Raw genomic sequence first — 16,632 nt, 5'->3', positions numbered from 1 at the left:
CCTAAACCATCCTCCGAGCCGGACAAGAAGTAGGCCTAATGAAAATGTGATTTTGCATTTTGCAACTTCTTTTGTTGTTTTATTGCAGAATTACCGCTGCCTTCTGGAGAGAAATCCGACTAATTGACTGAATCATGTAAACCCGGATTTTTCATTCATTCCCGGTTTATTCATAACCCGATAACGGCCATAAACGGATAAAGCTTATCGGTTTATGCTGTTTACATGACCATTTGAATAATCAGGTAACTCCAGAAATCCACTAATAAACTGTTCATTGTCTGCATGTAAACGCACTCAGTGTTAAAACATGAGACAGTAAGATTGTAACAATGTAACAACTTACTTCTCTTCAGAAGAATGGTGTCCATCTTTAAAATTAAACAATCCCTGCTTTGAGCAGTCACTCTTCAGAGACACACAGCTGGGTTGAGGAGAGTCGGGTCTCTTCTTCTGGATCCTGAGTGCAATAAACCCCCCAAGGCAGATTAGACATACTAATGCAATAAACCCCCAAAGGCAGATTAGACATACTAGTGCAATAAACCCCCCAAGGCAGATTAGACATACTAGTGCAATAAACCCCCCAAGGCAGATTAGACATACTAGTGCAACAAACCCCCCAAGGCAGATTAGACATACTAGTGCAACAAACCCCCCAAGGCAGATTAGACACACTAGTGCAATAAACCCCCCAAGGCAGATTAGACATACTAGTGCAATAAACCCCCCAAGGCAGATTAGACATACTAGTGCAACAAACCCCCCAAGGCATATTAGACATACTAGTGCAACAAACCCCCCAAGGCAGATTAGACACACTAGTGCAATAAACCCCCCAAGGCAGATTAGACATACTAGTGCAACAAACCCCCCAAGGCAGATTAGACACACTGGTGCAACAAACCCCCCAAGGCAGATTAGACATACTAGTGCAATAAACCCCCCAAAGCAGATTAGACATACTGGTGCAACAAACCCCCCAAGGCAGATTAGACATACTAGTGCAATAAACCCCCCAAGGCAGATTAGACACTAGTGCAATAAACCCCCCAAGGCAGATTAGACATACTAGTGCAATAACCTCCCCAACGCAGATTAGACATACTAGTGCAATAAACCCCCCAAGGCAGATTAGACATACTAGTGCAATAAACCCCCCAAGGCAGATTAGACATAGTAGTGCAATAACCCCCCCAACGCAGATTAGACATACTAGTGCAATAACCCCCCCAACGCAGATTAGACATACTAGTGCAATAAACCCCCAAGGCAGATTAGACATACTAGTGCAACAAACCCACCCACAGCAGATTAGACATACTGTACTAGTGCAATAAACCCCCCAAGGCAGATTAGACATACTAGTGTAATAACCCCCCCAACGCAGATTAGACATACTAGTGCAATAAACCCCCCAAGGCAGATTAGACGTACTAGGCAGAAAAGACGCACTTATTTAAGCAGGCGTTTGAGCAGTCTTAGGCCGTTCATCACGTCACTGTCCTCTTGCACTTGGTTTCATGTTTGTATATTGTTTTTAAGTTTTTATTCTATTTTCCTGTCATGCTATGCTTGGTTATTATTATGCCTTAGTGCCATATAGGCCTAAATGTTTTGACTGCTATATTTTGTACAGCACTCTGTGCATTCGTGCTGGGAGGGGTGCTTTAGAAATAAACTTTTACTTACTTACTTACTTACTAGTGCAATAAACCCCCCAACACAGATTAGACATACTAGTCCAATAAACCCCCCAAGGCAGATTAGACATACTAGTGCAACAACCCCCCCACAGCAGATTAGACATACTAGTGCAATAAACCCCCCAAGGCAGATTAGACATACTAGTGTAATAACCCCTCCGACGCAGATTAGACATACTAGTGCAATAAACCCCCCAAGGCAGATTAGACATACTAGTGCAACAACCCCCCCACAGCAGATTAGACATACTAGTGCAATAAACCCCCCAAGGCAGAATAGACATACTAGTGTAATAACCCCTCCAACGCAGATTAGACATACTAGTGCAATAAACCCCCCAAGGCATATTAGACATACTAGTGCAATAAACCCCCCAAAGCAGATTAGACATACTAGTGCAATAACCCCCCCAACGCAGATTAGACATACTAGTGCAACAAACCCCCCCAACGCACATTAGACATACTAGTGCAATAAACCCCCCCAAGGTAGATTAGACATACTATGCAACAAGCTACTTAGCAGCCAACGCCCAGTTCAGGTCATATCACAGTGCACGCAACAACATAATTTATAGTTCAAGTCTTCATACACACAGAGGGGCGAGTGGAGGACAGATGACTTTACTCTGACCAAAATCCAACTGAAAAAAGCTGTCATATAGAACAGGCCTATAGTATCTTGGAACTGTCTGCCAAGTAATATTTGTTCCATCAAAGGAAAGGCATGTTTTAAAAGGATACTCAGATATCTCTCTCTCTCTCTCTCTCTCTCTCTCTCTCACACACACACACACAGACGCACACACACACACACACACACACACACACACACACACACACACACACACACACACACACACACACACACACACACACACACACACACACACACACACACACATAGTCCTGGGAAAGGGAATGTTACCATTTTACAATTTTGCCTCAGAAATTGTAAAATGGCAACGTTTTTGTCAATGGGAGTTTATACAGGGATTCCAGAGATTTTAGGTTTAGGGTGAGGGTCTGGGGAGAGGTTAGGTTTAGGGTTAGGGTCTGGGGGAGGTTAGGTTTAGGCATGGGGGGTGGGAGAGGTTAGGTTTAGGGTTAGGGTCTGGGGGAGGTTAGGTTTAGGCGTGGGGGGTGGGAGAGGATAGGTTTAGGGTTAGGGTCTGGGAGAGGTTAGCTCCTCCCCCCAGACCCTAATGGGGGAGCAGTTGACTAATGGGGGAGCAGTTGCCATGAGCGTCAAAGATGACTTCCATGGGTTTACATTGTGTTTAGTCGGAAAGCCCAAGTCATTTCATGGGTCGCTCAAGGGTACCGTGTTAGTAACAAGCGACGCACAAGGGACGTCACTGGCGCCGGAACAAGGGGGACATGGGGACATTTTGTCCCCCTTAAAATTTGGTCCCCCTAAAAAAAAAAAAAAAAAAATTTAATCTGAGGGGGCAACTGCCCCTGACGCTTAGAGCCCACTTTACACTGTTTACACAGCCTGTGATGCTTGTTAAAGCCGTGATCGCTGTGGGATTATTACACCTGAGACGGACAGACCCAGGGATCAAGTTACAGAGAGCCCACTTTACACTGTTTACACAGCCTGTGACACTTGTTAAAGCCGTGATCATTGTGGGATTATTAACACCTGAGAGACAGACAGACCTGGACTCTGTACTGCACTCACTGTCATTAGCTGCTGCTATAATCGTATACGGTTATTGTTATTTTATTTTTGTGTTGAGATGACAAGTTTTGCACTGTGTTTCGAAGTGATAATAATAATAATAATAATAAATTCAGTGTTTCTGCCTGTGTTGCTGTCTGTTGTAGTGTAATTATAAAATGACCTAAAGGGAGAGAGCAGGTCACCAAGTGAGTGAGAAAAGGAAAAATACTGAATAATTACATCACTACAGTATAATCCTAATGTTAATTTAAAATGAGATATTCATCTAAATATGGCTAAAAATCATCCAAACGTCCATAAAAACGTAAATTTTTCGTCGGCGCCCTTATGGGCGCCGAAAGAAAACATTAAAAAAAAAATAAAAAAAAAAATAAAATAATAATTGTCCCCCTTATTGCAAACTCATTCCGGCGCCACTGAGGGACGTGACAAAGCCTCAATATGCTACGCGCTCGGAGTGAGAATGGGTTGTGTGAGCACATGAGAGCTGAGAGGTTTGGATGGACTTGGGTCAACAGCAGCAGTGCAGAATGATCAGCAGATAGCTGACACATTACAGACACAAGTAGGCCTACAAGTAAAAGTACTAGTGCAGGAAATGACTAAAGTAAGAGTAAAAAAGTAGCCTATTTAAAAGCTCTCAAGAGGCGTTTTCTGGACCTCTCTCTCTATGGCTCTGTTCACTAGACTCTGTTCATGTGGAATAGCTCTCTCTATATGGCTCTGGTCACTAGACTGTGTTCATGTGGAATAGCCTCTCTCTCTATGCTCTGGCCACTAGACTCTGTTCATGTGGAATAGCCTCTCTCTCTCTCTCTCTCGCTCTCTCTCTCTCTCTCTCTCTCTCTCTCTATGGCTCTGGCCCCTAGAATCTGTTGATGTGGAATAGCCTCTCTCTCTCTTGCTCTCTCTCTATGGCTCTGTTCACTAGACTCCATTCATGTGGAATAGCCTCGCTCTCACTACTGCATAGACTCTATCGGCACAGCAGTAGAAGTCACGTAAATGTAGTCGGCGCATTAGCTGTTTGAGCAACTTTCATTGTAGTGAATAAGCCCCCATCTTGCCACACTGTTTCCAGTTTGTTTTATAGCTCCTTATACAACAGTTAGTTCTGACTGAGCAATTTCATTGGACAAGAGGGATCCTGGCCGTGCTGATATTTTAGTATAACATCACGGGCGCTTCACTGTGTTCATATCACTCCACTTCAAAGCTGTGTTCAAACAGCGCTCACACCCAGGGACAGCAATATAGATTCAACCCCATTTAATCCCACCAGGCACAATAGTGACCGTGAAACTATTTCAGTTATAAGACTCTAAAGATGTTACTGAATGATGTATCAATGCATTTCCAGCAAGTATTGAAATAATAAAGGGTCTCAATGAAATATGTGCAGTGTCACATGGTTAGTGTAAATTGTCACATGACCATGATGCTTGGCTGCATCAAAGCTCCAAACAAAAGGTTATTAGGTATGTGAACAAAAGAGACGATTACTCTCGTGAGATTGCAGCAAACCTTCTCTGCATGAGTCAGTTAAAACAACTTACTTCTCTTCAGAAGAATGGTGTCCATCTTTAAAATTAAACCATCCACCCTTTGATTGGTGGCTCTTCAGAGACACACAGCTGGGTTGAGGAGAGTCTGGTCTCTCCTGTTGGATCCTGAACACAACAAACCCCCATAGGGCACAGCAGACATATCATTTAATAACATGGAACCATCCTAAAACAAAGATAATTCAGAGATATCTGCAGAAGCATCCTGTGAGCACATGAGAGCTGAGAGGTTTGGATGGACTTGGGTCAACAGCAGCAGTGCAGAATGATCAGCAGATAGCTGGCACATTACAAACACAAGTAGGCCTACAAGTAAAAGTACTAGTGCAGGAAATTACTCAAGTAAGAGTAAAAAGTAGCCTATTTAAAAGCTCTCAAGAGGCGTTTTCTGGACCTCTCTCTCTATGGCTCTGGCCACTAGACTCTGTTCATGTGGAATAGCCTCTCTCTCTCTCTCTCTCTCTCTCTATGGCTCTGTTCAATAGACTTTGTTCATGTGGAATAGCATCTCTCTCTCTGGCTCTGGCAACAAGACTGTGTTCTTGTGGAATAGCCTCTCTCTCTATGGCTCTGTTCACTAGACTTTGTTCATGTGGAATAGCATCTCTCTCTCTGGCTCTGGCAACAAGACTGTGTTCTTGTGGAATAGCCTCTCTCTCTATGGCGCTGTTCACTAGACTCTGTTCATGTGGAATAGCCTCTCTCTCTATGGCGCTGTTCACTAGACTCTGTTCATGTGGAATAGCCTCTCTCTATGGCTCTGGCCACTAGACTCTGTTCATGTGGAATAGCCTCTCTCTCTATATGGCTCTGGCCACTAGACTCTGTTCATGTGGAATAGCCACTCTCTCTATGGCGCTGTTCACTAGACTCTGTTCATGTGGAATAGCCTCTCTCTCTATGGCTCTGGCCACTAGACTCTGTTCATGTGGAATAGCCTCTCTCTCTATGCTCTGGCCACTAGACTCTGTTCATGTGGAATAGCCTCTCTCTATGCTCTGGCCACTAGACTCTGTTCATGTGGAATAGCCACTCTCTCTATGCTCTGGCCACTAGACTCTGTTCATGTGGAATAGCCTCTCTCTCTATGGCTCTGGCCACTAGACTCTGTTCATGTGGAATAGCCTCTCTCTCTATGGCTCTGGCCACTAGACTCTGTTCATGTGGAATAGCCTCTCTCTCTATGGCTCTGGCAACAAGACTGTGTTCATGTGGAATAGCCTCTCTCTCTATGGCGCTGTTCACTAGACTCTGTTCATGTGGAATAGCATCTCTCGCTATGGCTCTGGCCACTAGACTCTGTTCATGTGGAATAACATATCTATGCTCTGGTCACTAGACTCTTTTCATGTGGAATAGCCTCTCTCTCTATGGCTCTGTTCACTAGACTCTGTTCATGTGGAATAGCCTCTCTCTCTATGGCTCTGTTCACTAGACTCTGTTCATGTGGAATAGGCTGTCTTTATGCTCTGGCCACTAGACTCTGTTCATGTGGAATAGACTCTTTCGTTGATTTACAATATTACTGTCTGCGTAGAGTAACTTGTTACTTATTACACTACTTTTGCATTACTTTAACCAAAATAACTGCAGTAACAGAATGACATTGCTGCCCCAGAACCATCCTGAAAAATAATTTAAACCGTCTTGAAGTCAGTGTAAATCATCCAAAATTCTAAAGTTATCCTTTTAATTTGTTATTGTCATTTATAGTGGTTATTTGCATAAAAACACACCATTTGATTAGGAAATGATTGTATCTTTATTTAAATATGTGATTTGATTAAAAAATGTAACTCAATTTGTAACTTGTGTTACTTGACAAAGTAACTGGTATAATATTACTGAAATCCTATTGTTAATAAGTTATATTACTCAGTTACTGCTAAAAGTAATATATAACATGTAATATATTACTTCTATATATTACTATCGGCATAGCAGTAGAAGTCATATAAACTTATTTGGCACATGCGCTGGTTGAGCAACTTTCATTGGAATGAATGGGCCCCCATCTTGCCACACTGTTTCCAGTTTGTTTTATACCTCCTTATACAACAGTTAGTTCTGACTGAGCAATTTCATTGGACAAGAAGGATCCTGGCCGTACTGATATTTTAGTATAACATCACGGGTGCTTCACTGTGTTCATATCACTCCGCTTCAAAGCTGTGTTCAAACAGCGCTCACACTCAGGGACAGCAATATGGATTCAACCCCATTTAATCCCACCAGGCACAATAGTGACCATGAAACTATTTCAGTTATAAGACTCTAAAGATGTTACTGAATGATGTATCAATGCATTTCCAGCAAGTATTGAAATAATAAAGGGTCTCAATGAAATATGTGTAGTGTCACATGGTTAGTGTAAATTGTCACATGACCATGATGCTTGGCTGCATCAAAGCACCAAACAAAAGGTTATTAAGTATGTGAACATAAAGAGACGATTACTCTCGTGAGATTGCAGCAAACCTTCTCTGCATGAGTCAGTTAAAACAACTTACTTCTCTTCAGAAGAATGGTGTCCATCTTTAAAATTAAACCATCCACCCTTTGATTGGTGGCTCTTCAGAGACACACAGCTGGGTTGAGGAGAGTCTGGTCTCTCCTGTTGGATCCTGAACACAACAAACCCCCATAGGGCACAGCAGACATATATCATTTAATAACATGGAACCATCATAAAACAGAGAGAATTCAGAGATATCTGCAGAAGTATCCTGTGAGCACATAAGAGCTGAGAGGTTTGGATGGACTTGGGTCAACAGCAGCAGTGCAGAATGATCAGCAGATAGCTGGCACATTACAAACACAAGTAGGCCTACAAGTAAAAGTACTAGTGCAGGAAATTACTCAAGTAAGAGTAAAAAGTAGCCTATTTAAAAGCTCTCAAGAGGCGTTTTCTGGACCTCTCTCTCTATGCTCTGTTCACTAGACTCTGTTCATGTGGAATAGCCTCTCTCTCTATGGCTCTGTTCACTAGACTCTGTTCATGTGGAATAGCCTCTCTCTCTATGGCTCTGTTCACTAGACTCTGTTCATGTGGAATAGCCTCTCTCTCTATGGCTCTGGCCACTAGACTCTGTTCATGTGGAATAGCCACTCTCTCTATGCTCTGGCCACTAGACTCTGTTCATGTGGAATAGCCACTCTCTCTATGGCTCTGGCCACTAGACTCTGTTCATGTGGAATAGCCACTCTCTCTATATGGCTCTGGCCACTAGACTCTGTTCATGTGGAATAGCCTCTCTCTCTATGGCTCTGGCCCAAGACTCTGTTCATGTGGAATAGCCACTCTCTCTATGCTCTGGCCACTAGACTCTGTTCATGTGGAATAGCCTCTCTCTCTATGGCTCTGTTCACTAGACTCTGTTCATGTGGAATAGCCTCTCTCTCGATGCTCTCGCCACTAGACTCTGTTCATGTGGAATAGCATCTCTCGCTATGGCTCTGGCCACTAGACTCTGTTCATGTGGAATAGCATCTCTCGCTATGGCTCTGGCCACTAGACTCTGTTCATGTGGAATAGCCTCTCTCTCTATGGCTCTGTTCACTAGACTCTGTTCATGTGGAATAGCCTCTCTCTCTATGGCTCTGTTCACTAGACTCTGTTCATGTGGAATAGCCTCTCTCTCTATGGCTCTGTTCACTAGACTCTGTTCATGTGGAATAGCCTCTCTCTCGATGCCCTGGCCACTAGACTCTGTTCATGTGGAATAGCATCTCTCACTATGGCTCTGGCCACTAGACTCTGTTCATGTGGAATAGCATCTCTCGCTATGGCTCTGGCCACTAGACTCTGTTCATGTGGAATAGCATCTCTATGCTCTGGCCACTAGACTCTGTTCATGTGGAATAGCCTCTCTCTCTATGGCTCTGTTCACTAGACTCTGTTCATGTGGAATAGCCTCTCTCTCTATGGCTCTGGCCACTAGACTCTGTTCATGTGGAATAAGCTCTCTCTCTCTCTCTCTCTCTCTCTCCCTCTCTCTCTCTCTCTCTCTCTATGAGAGATCTGGAGACTGAAATAGTGGAGCTGCAACTTTCTGCAGGGTCCACAGGAAATCGAGGTTGTTTTGATATTCTCAATACTAAAAAAGCCATACTGGCAGACTTGTTGGGCACTAAAGCGCAGGGGGCGCTGGTTCGGTCCAGATTTCAGAGCGCTGCTCTGATGGATTCTCCATCAAAGTACTTTTTCAGTCTGGAGAAAAAAAATGGACAAAGTAGGTTCATTCATGCTATGCGCTCGGCCACAGGACAGCTGTTGACTGAGGCCAATGAGATCCGGCAGAGAGCTGTGGACTTTTATTCTCACATGTTTGAAAGTGAGTATGATGAGAACGAAGAGGTTTTTGACTCCTTCTGCAGTGGGCTGCCCAGAGTCTCAGAAGAGACCAACAAAGAGCTGGAGGCTCCTCTAACTGCAGAGGAAGTGGATGTGTCTTTGCAGAGCATGCAGGGGGGAAAGGCCCCTGGGATCGATGGACTCCCACCAGAGTTTTATAGAGCTTTCTGGACTGAGTGAAAGGGCGATGTCTTGGACGTCTTCAATGAAAGCTTGAAAGACTCGTTTCTGCCTCAGAGCTGCAGGAGAGCAGTTCTGACTCTGTTGCCAAAAAAAGGTGATCTTCAGGAAATAAAAAACTGGCGCCCAGTATCTCTGCTGTGTTCGGATTACAAACTGTTGTCCTGGCCAATAGACTGAGAAAGGTGATGGACCAGGTCGTCCACAGAACTCAAACGTACTGTGTGCCCGGCAGGTCAATTGTTGACAATGTGTCAATCATTCGCGACCTTTTGGAAGTCTCTGGCTCATTAGGGATAAATGCTGGTCTGGTTTCTTTGGACCAAGAGAAGGCGTTTGACTGGGTTGGGCACCGTTACCTGTGGAAGGTCTTAGAGAGGTTCGGCCTCAGCCCTGGTTTCATCGCCAAGATTATGGTTTTGTATGAGGACATTGAGAGTGTGCTGAAAATTAATGGTGGATTGTGTAGACCTTTTAAAACAACTCGGGGTATAAGACAGGGCTGTTCGATGTCTGGCATGCTCTACGCACTTTCTATTGAACCAATGTTGCATAATGTTCGTTCATGTATTGATGGGTTGTTTTTACCTGATTTTAACATACGCTTTAATTTGTCTGCATATGCAGATGATATTATTGTCATTGTTAAGAGTCAGGAAGATGTAAATAGGTTAGACAGCATTGTTGAAACTTTTGGTAGAATCTCAGCTGCAAAAGTAAATTGGGCAAAGAGTGAAGCCTTGGCAGTTGGGAGTTGGTCTGTTGGTCTCCCTCAGCTGCCAGGAGGCTTAAGGTGGAAGAGGGGAGGTCTAAAATACATGGGGGTGTATCTAGGAGATGATCAGACAGAAGAACTGGGAGGGAGTGGTGGAGAAGGTGGAGGGGAGGTTGGCCAAGTGGCGGTGGCTGTTACCTCATAATAGAGGAAGAGTCTTGATCATAAATAACTTGGTGGCATCAACCCTTTGGCACAAATTAAAATGTGTGGAGCCCCCTGCTGGACTATTACCGAAATTACAGTCCATCATGGTTAATTTCTTCTGGGATAATATGCATTGGGTTCCACAGAGTGTACTCTACCTGCCAAAAGAGGAGGGAGGGCAGGGGTTGATTCACTTGGGGAGCAGAACAGCGGCTTTCAGGTTGCAATTTATTCAGCGCTATATTACAGGGAGTGATGATGTGGTCTGGAAACCGGTTATGAGCACCATTTTAACACGTTCACTGCCAATGACGTGTTTTTACGTCAAACTAAATCCAATGTTTTTTTGACGGTGGGACGTTGATCTAACCCTTTTACGTCTCCTATACCAGAATTGGAGGTATTGAATGTGTATAATCTATTTTACCGACCCACTGAGTGGCGACATGTCTCTCCACAGTAGGAGAGGCGAGCCAAAACTGGAGGGAAAAGCGCGAGGAAGCCGTTCTCATACAGTAAAATGGATGGCGAAAACGCTTTCACTTTCGCGCTGATGCACAGCGGTGGCAACGGTGTGGGGTTCCAAGAATAGATTGGATGCACACTTTGAAACACGCACCATAAATAAGCCCAGAATCGCAAGAGCTTCATCAGAGCTCTCAACCGGACCGCCAAGAAACCAGCGAAACCCATCCAGCGAGCCCCATGCAGACTGCCAGGCAGCAGCAGCAAAGCAGCAACTCGTTTGTCACAGACCCGCTGCACAGCCAAGGAAGGCGGAGGAGAACGCCCACGGAGGGAGGAGTTGGAAGCAGAGGGGGGTTTCCTGCTGTTATGGAGGAAATTACTGTTCAAAACTATTGTTTAGATGTCTGACGCCAAAAATGAATGGTTAAAGTGACTGTTCTATCGAATTTCACAAAAAGCCGTTTATCTCAGAATAATTTTTCTGACGCTGAAACCATGCTGTATTCAACTGCTAATGCTTACATAACTACTAACTCTACAAACTAACTCTTTTAGACAGAGAAAGCACACATTATATTAGCTGTTTTGAGATATTGTGTGTTCACAAAATCTTAGCAGAAAAGAATCCTCGGGTCTTGAAAGATGAGCCAGAATCCTCAAAAAAACCCTCTGGCACCTACCTACAGTAAAAAAAAAATGGCTGGCAGTGAATGTGTTAAGGGGAATAGAAGGTTTGAAATTGGATGTGTCTTTGTTCTTATTGGATTGTAAATGTGTACGTTTGTGTGATTTAACTCCTTTCTATCAGGGAGTATTTAAAACATGGACTATTTTTAAATGGAGCACATTGGAACCCACAGCATCATTGTTTTGGCTCCTGCAGGAGCCTCTAGTATGGGGCCCGACTGGACATTCAGAACGAAAGCAGACTTGGTCTCACCCAGCGTTTAGTTTCAGCCGGGATAGTAAAGCTGAAACATGTAGTGGATGCAGCAGGCCCAGGTCTTCAGAACACAGAGGCTCTGTCCTCTCTGATGGGTCTGAGGTCGGGTCGGCAGACCAGGAACTTGTTGAACGCATGGACTGAAAGACTGAGTAATCAGGAGTGGGAAATGTTACAGGACTATCTAAATGGAACGGACAGTCCTAATGATGGGGATCCGTTTCCTGAACTGGATCCTCAAATAGACCAAACTGGACTGATGGGACCTTTGTTGGCTTAAAAAAACGTTGAATCTACAGACCTGTACATGTTGAATGGGAAGGCAATGTATAAATACTGTGTGCAAGCTTTAAACAAAAATATGCTGAGTGGGAGAACAGACACTGTGTGGAGAGAGAGACTGAATGTGCAGGATGACTGTAAACCAGTGTGGAGGGTGTTTTATAAAGCACCATTAAACAAGAGGTCAGGTGACCTGCAGTGGCGAATATTGAAGGGAGCAGTGGCAGTTAATAGTTTTGTCTCCAAGTTAAATCCAACAGTGTCTAACAACTGTCCTTTTTGTCAAGAACCAGAGTCTGTTTTTCATTGCTTTTTGGAGTGTAAAAGACTTGAAGTACTGTTTGGAATTGTAGAATATGTGTTTGTCAAATGTGGGGAGAGTTGGAGTGAAACTGCTTTTATTTTTGGTGCTGGTTATAAAAGAACAAATGCAATGAAGTGGGAGCTGTTGAACTTTGTAGTGGGACAGGCTAAACTGTCAATTTACAAAAGCCGGAAAAATCAAATGTTGCAGGTGGAGAGTTGCTGCCATTGTTTAAAGCTTTGGTACGAGCTCGAATCACAGTGGATTTTAGGTTTTATTCACTCATGAATGATTTTGCTGTTTTTTTGTCTCGTTGGTGCTTCACTGATGCTTTGTGTTCGTCTGTTGACGGGCAGCTCTGTTTTAACCCTGTGTTTCTGTGAGAATCTCAATACTGTCTATGTGTCAATATGTTTAATTGCATGATTTAGTCAGGTACTTTATGCTAAAAATGTCCTTTATTCATGGAAAATAAAGGTGCTTAAAAATCAAAAAATCTCTCTCTCTCTCTCTCTCTCTATGGCTCTGGCCACTAGACTCTGTTCATGTGGAATAAGCTCTCTCTCTCTCTCTCTCTCTCTCTCTCTCGTCTCTCTCTCTCCCTCTCTCTCTCTCTCTCTCTCTCTATGGCTCTGGCCACTAGACTCTGTCCATGTGGAATAATCTCTCTCTCTCTCTCTCTCTCTCTCTCTCTCTCTCTCTCTCTCTATGGCTCTGGCCAATAGACTCTGTTCATGTGGAATAGCATCACTCTCTGGCTCTGGCCTAGACTCTGTTCAGGTGGAATAAGCTCTCTCTCTCTCTCTCTCTCTCTCTCTCCCTCTCTCTCTCTCTCTCTCTTTCTCTCCTGGGAGGTGGGTGCGTGCAAGTGTGCGGAGTTCCTTTCTCGGCTTCTGGCCTTTTTCCTCACTTTTTCCCTTTCTCGTTTGTTTCCCCCTTTTTTCTCTTCGGTGCTGGACTGCGGTGAAGCCAGCCTACTCTCGCTGTTGCCTCGTCAAGCCAGCCGCTCCTACATTTCAAGGGCGCCCTTATTGCAGACCTTACGGTAAATACACCGCGTGTTGACCAACTTCAGGGTTTCAAAATAAAATGTCAGGTTTTTGAAAGGCAATAACAGAGATGTGTCGAATTGTCGATGATTTTACCAGCCAGCCAGTGTATTCTACACTGATTTTGAGTCATTAGGTCACATGACCTGGAAGGTATTCAGCCGAAAATGCTTATTTTTCGATAAAGAAAATAATATGAAATATATGGAGTATTAAACTCCAATAAAAATAGGTGTGTCCTAACCAGGCTGTGCAGTAATGCCATTCTACATTGATTTTGAGTCATTAGGTCATATGACCTGGGAGTTATTGAGCCGAAAATGCTAATTTTTCCATAAAAAAATCCATATAAAATATAGGAAGTATTAAACTCCAATAAAAATAGCTGTGTCCTAACCAGGCAGTGTAGTTATGTCATTCTACATTGACTTTGAGTCATTAGGTCATATGACCTGGGAGTTATTGAGCCGAAAAGCCACATTTTTCCATAAAAAAATGAATTATGAAATTTGGGGAGTATTAAACTCCAATAAAAAAAGGTGTGTCCTAACCAGGCAGTCTAGTAATATGATTCTACATTGATTTTGAGTCATTCGGTCACATGACCTGGGAGTTATTGAGCCGAAAAGGCGAATTTTTCAGAAAATGCATGTTTCCATGAAGAAATTAATCATGAAATTTGGGGAGTATTAAACTCCAATAAAAAAAGGTGTGTCCTAACAAGGCAGTCTAGTAATATGATTCTACATTGATTTTGAGTCATTCGGTCACATGACCTGGGAGTTATTGAGCCGAAAAGCCACATTTTTCCATAAAAAAATGAATTATGAAATTTGGGGAGTATTAAACTCCAATAAAAAAAGGTGTGTCCTAACAAGGCAGTCTAGTAATATGATTCTACATTGATTTTGAGTCATTCGGCCACATGACCTGGGAGTTATTGAGCCGAAAAGGTGAATTTTTCAGAAAATGCATGTTTCCATAAAGAAATTAATCATGAAATATGGGGAGTATTAAACTCCAATAAAAAAAGGTGTGTCCTAACCAGGCAGTCTAGTAATGTCATTCTACATTGACTTTGAGTCATTAGGTCATATGACCTGGGAGTTATTGAGCCAAAAAGGCTCACTTTTCTGAAAATGCATATTTTTCCATAAAAAATATAATATGAGGAGTATTAACTCATTGATGGCCAAAGACGTCTTTGACGTGTTATCAGGAATAGCCCTCCCAGCCAATGACGTGTTTGACGTGTATGGTATCAGGTCCATGGCCTCAAAGACAAGCCGACAACACGTGAACAAACACATACCGCAGCTGTTGTTTTGAAATTGAGCAGGAGGAAAAACAGAAAACGGATAAACGCTTCCTTGTGCAGAGAGGAGAAACGCCATTGAAACGCCCCTTGGCGCGCTGCACGAGCTGGTCGCCTTCCTGTGTGCCAGCCCGAAAGAGACGAGACGGAGTCACACGCAGCGGGTCGGTCATGGAGGGGCGAAGCAGAAGGAGTCCAGTGAGAGGGAATGATAAATCCAACGGGAGAAAGTAATCCAGAGATGTGTTTGATCATCGGAGGAATGAGGAAATGATCGATCAGTTTGACGGGTAATCCAGAGGGTGGTGAGGACGTGTTGAATAGCCGAGGGGAAAACGGGAACGATCAAACAGCAGGGAGGATAGGACAGGGAGACATGGACGAGGACGGGTGGACCAGAACAAAACAAAATAAACACACGAACAGCTAACACTAACTAAGGCGGGCAGAAGCGGCAGTCACAGCAGCAGACGCCAGCAGTACTCAGACCCGGAAACAACATAACGAAGATAAAAGGGGGATCGTGTGTGTGTGATTGTGTCCTTTACAAAAATTGCCTTTTCTCCTGTTTCTCTTCTCAGAGAGACCTTTTTGGTGAAAACAGGGTGTATATAAATGGCTATAAGTAGAGTACAGAACATGCTAAAAGCTCACTTTTTTTTTCCTGGTGAACCCAGAGACGTACATCTTCATTTTGAGGTATTGCAAATCACTTTGGTGCTAATAGATAATTTACTGTGGGTCTTGAAAGATGACCAACAATTATGAAAATCTTTGGCCTGTGCTAAATATTGGCAGTCCTAAACTGGCCATGAATGAGTTAACTATTTTCTTAGAAGGGAAGGCAGAAGATTCTAGGGCTGATATCTCCAAAACCCATACAACTATTGACAGGGAAAGAAATTAACATCACACCAGCTCATTTTATACAATTAGCTAGTTAAAGTGCTACTATACATTTTCAGTTAGCATACACTTTAATAGATTTAATAGATGCATGGACACATTTCACTGGTGACTTCTAGCCTACATTTTATAATTCATCTTGACCATCTTGAAACAGCTCACAACGCTAGGATAAGGCCTCGCTGTCACAGGCTATGTGGTAATCAAAACATACAGAAGTGCGTATGCCCTGCTTTACTGTCATAACAATCAACTTCTTTAATAATAACTGCATTCATAGTTATACAGATCATCTCTCAGTCACAGGTCAAAATAACCTCATGTCTCATCACATTGCCCTTTCATGGCTTTTCAGCTCAATAACTCCCAGGTCATGTGACCGAATGACTCAAAGTCAATGTAGAATGACATAACTACACTATCCAGTCAGCTAGGCGTGAGAAGAGAGACCTGCATGTAGTATTCTTGGACCTGGCTAATGCTTTCGGGTCAGTGCCGCATAGTCTGTTATGGGAGGCCTTTGATTTCTTTAGAGTGCCAGGTAGTATAAAGAGCTTAGTTAAAGCCTACTTCTTAGATATTCAACTCTGCTTTACCACAGCAGAGTACACTACAGCTTGGCAGCAGCTGGAGATAGGCATTATGGCAGGGTGTACAATTTCCCCATTAGCTTTTACCATGGCAATGGAGATCATTATTAGGGCTTCAAAATGGGTAGTGGGTGGAGAAAGGCTGCAGGGAGGGCTGCGGCTCCCTCCAATTAGGGCATACATGGATGACATGACGACTATGACGTCAACCGCTCCATGTACTAGCAGATTGTTGGATAAGTTAAATAGTAATCTGCAGTGGGCTAGAATGAAAGTGAAGCCAAGTAAGTCCAGGAGTATTTCAATCATTAAAGGGAGGGTAGTAGGTAAGAAGTTTGTTATAAATGATGAGGTAGTG

At 43.4% G+C, this 16,632-nt stretch overlaps 1 protein-coding gene across 1 annotated transcript in view; it reads right to left on the bottom strand.

The window, feature by feature from the left end:
- Positions 1-342: 342 nt before the first annotated feature.
- The window catches only part of LOC310772693 (uncharacterized protein), a gene marked incomplete at its 3' end in the record, with an annotated part of 82,936 nt that continues 66,646 nt past the window's right edge, over positions 343-16,632 (bottom strand). The window contains exons 8-10 of the mRNA XM_083632559.1: positions 7,472-7,585; positions 4,953-5,066; positions 343-460 (exon numbers count right to left, since the gene is read on the bottom strand). Of these exons, the coding sequence (XP_083488685.1) occupies positions 343-460; positions 4,953-5,066; positions 7,472-7,585 (346 nt within the window). The remainder of the gene's footprint in view (positions 461-4,952; positions 5,067-7,471; positions 7,586-16,632) is intronic.

This window comes from Poromitra crassiceps (genome assembly GCF_964638095.1).
Source record: "Poromitra crassiceps genome assembly, chromosome: 1".
In the NCBI taxonomy this organism is placed as follows: Eukaryota; Metazoa; Chordata; class Actinopteri; order Beryciformes; family Melamphaidae; genus Poromitra; species Poromitra crassiceps.
Note: the sequence above shows the minus strand (reverse complement) of the source record. Positions and strands in the feature narration are given on the sequence as shown.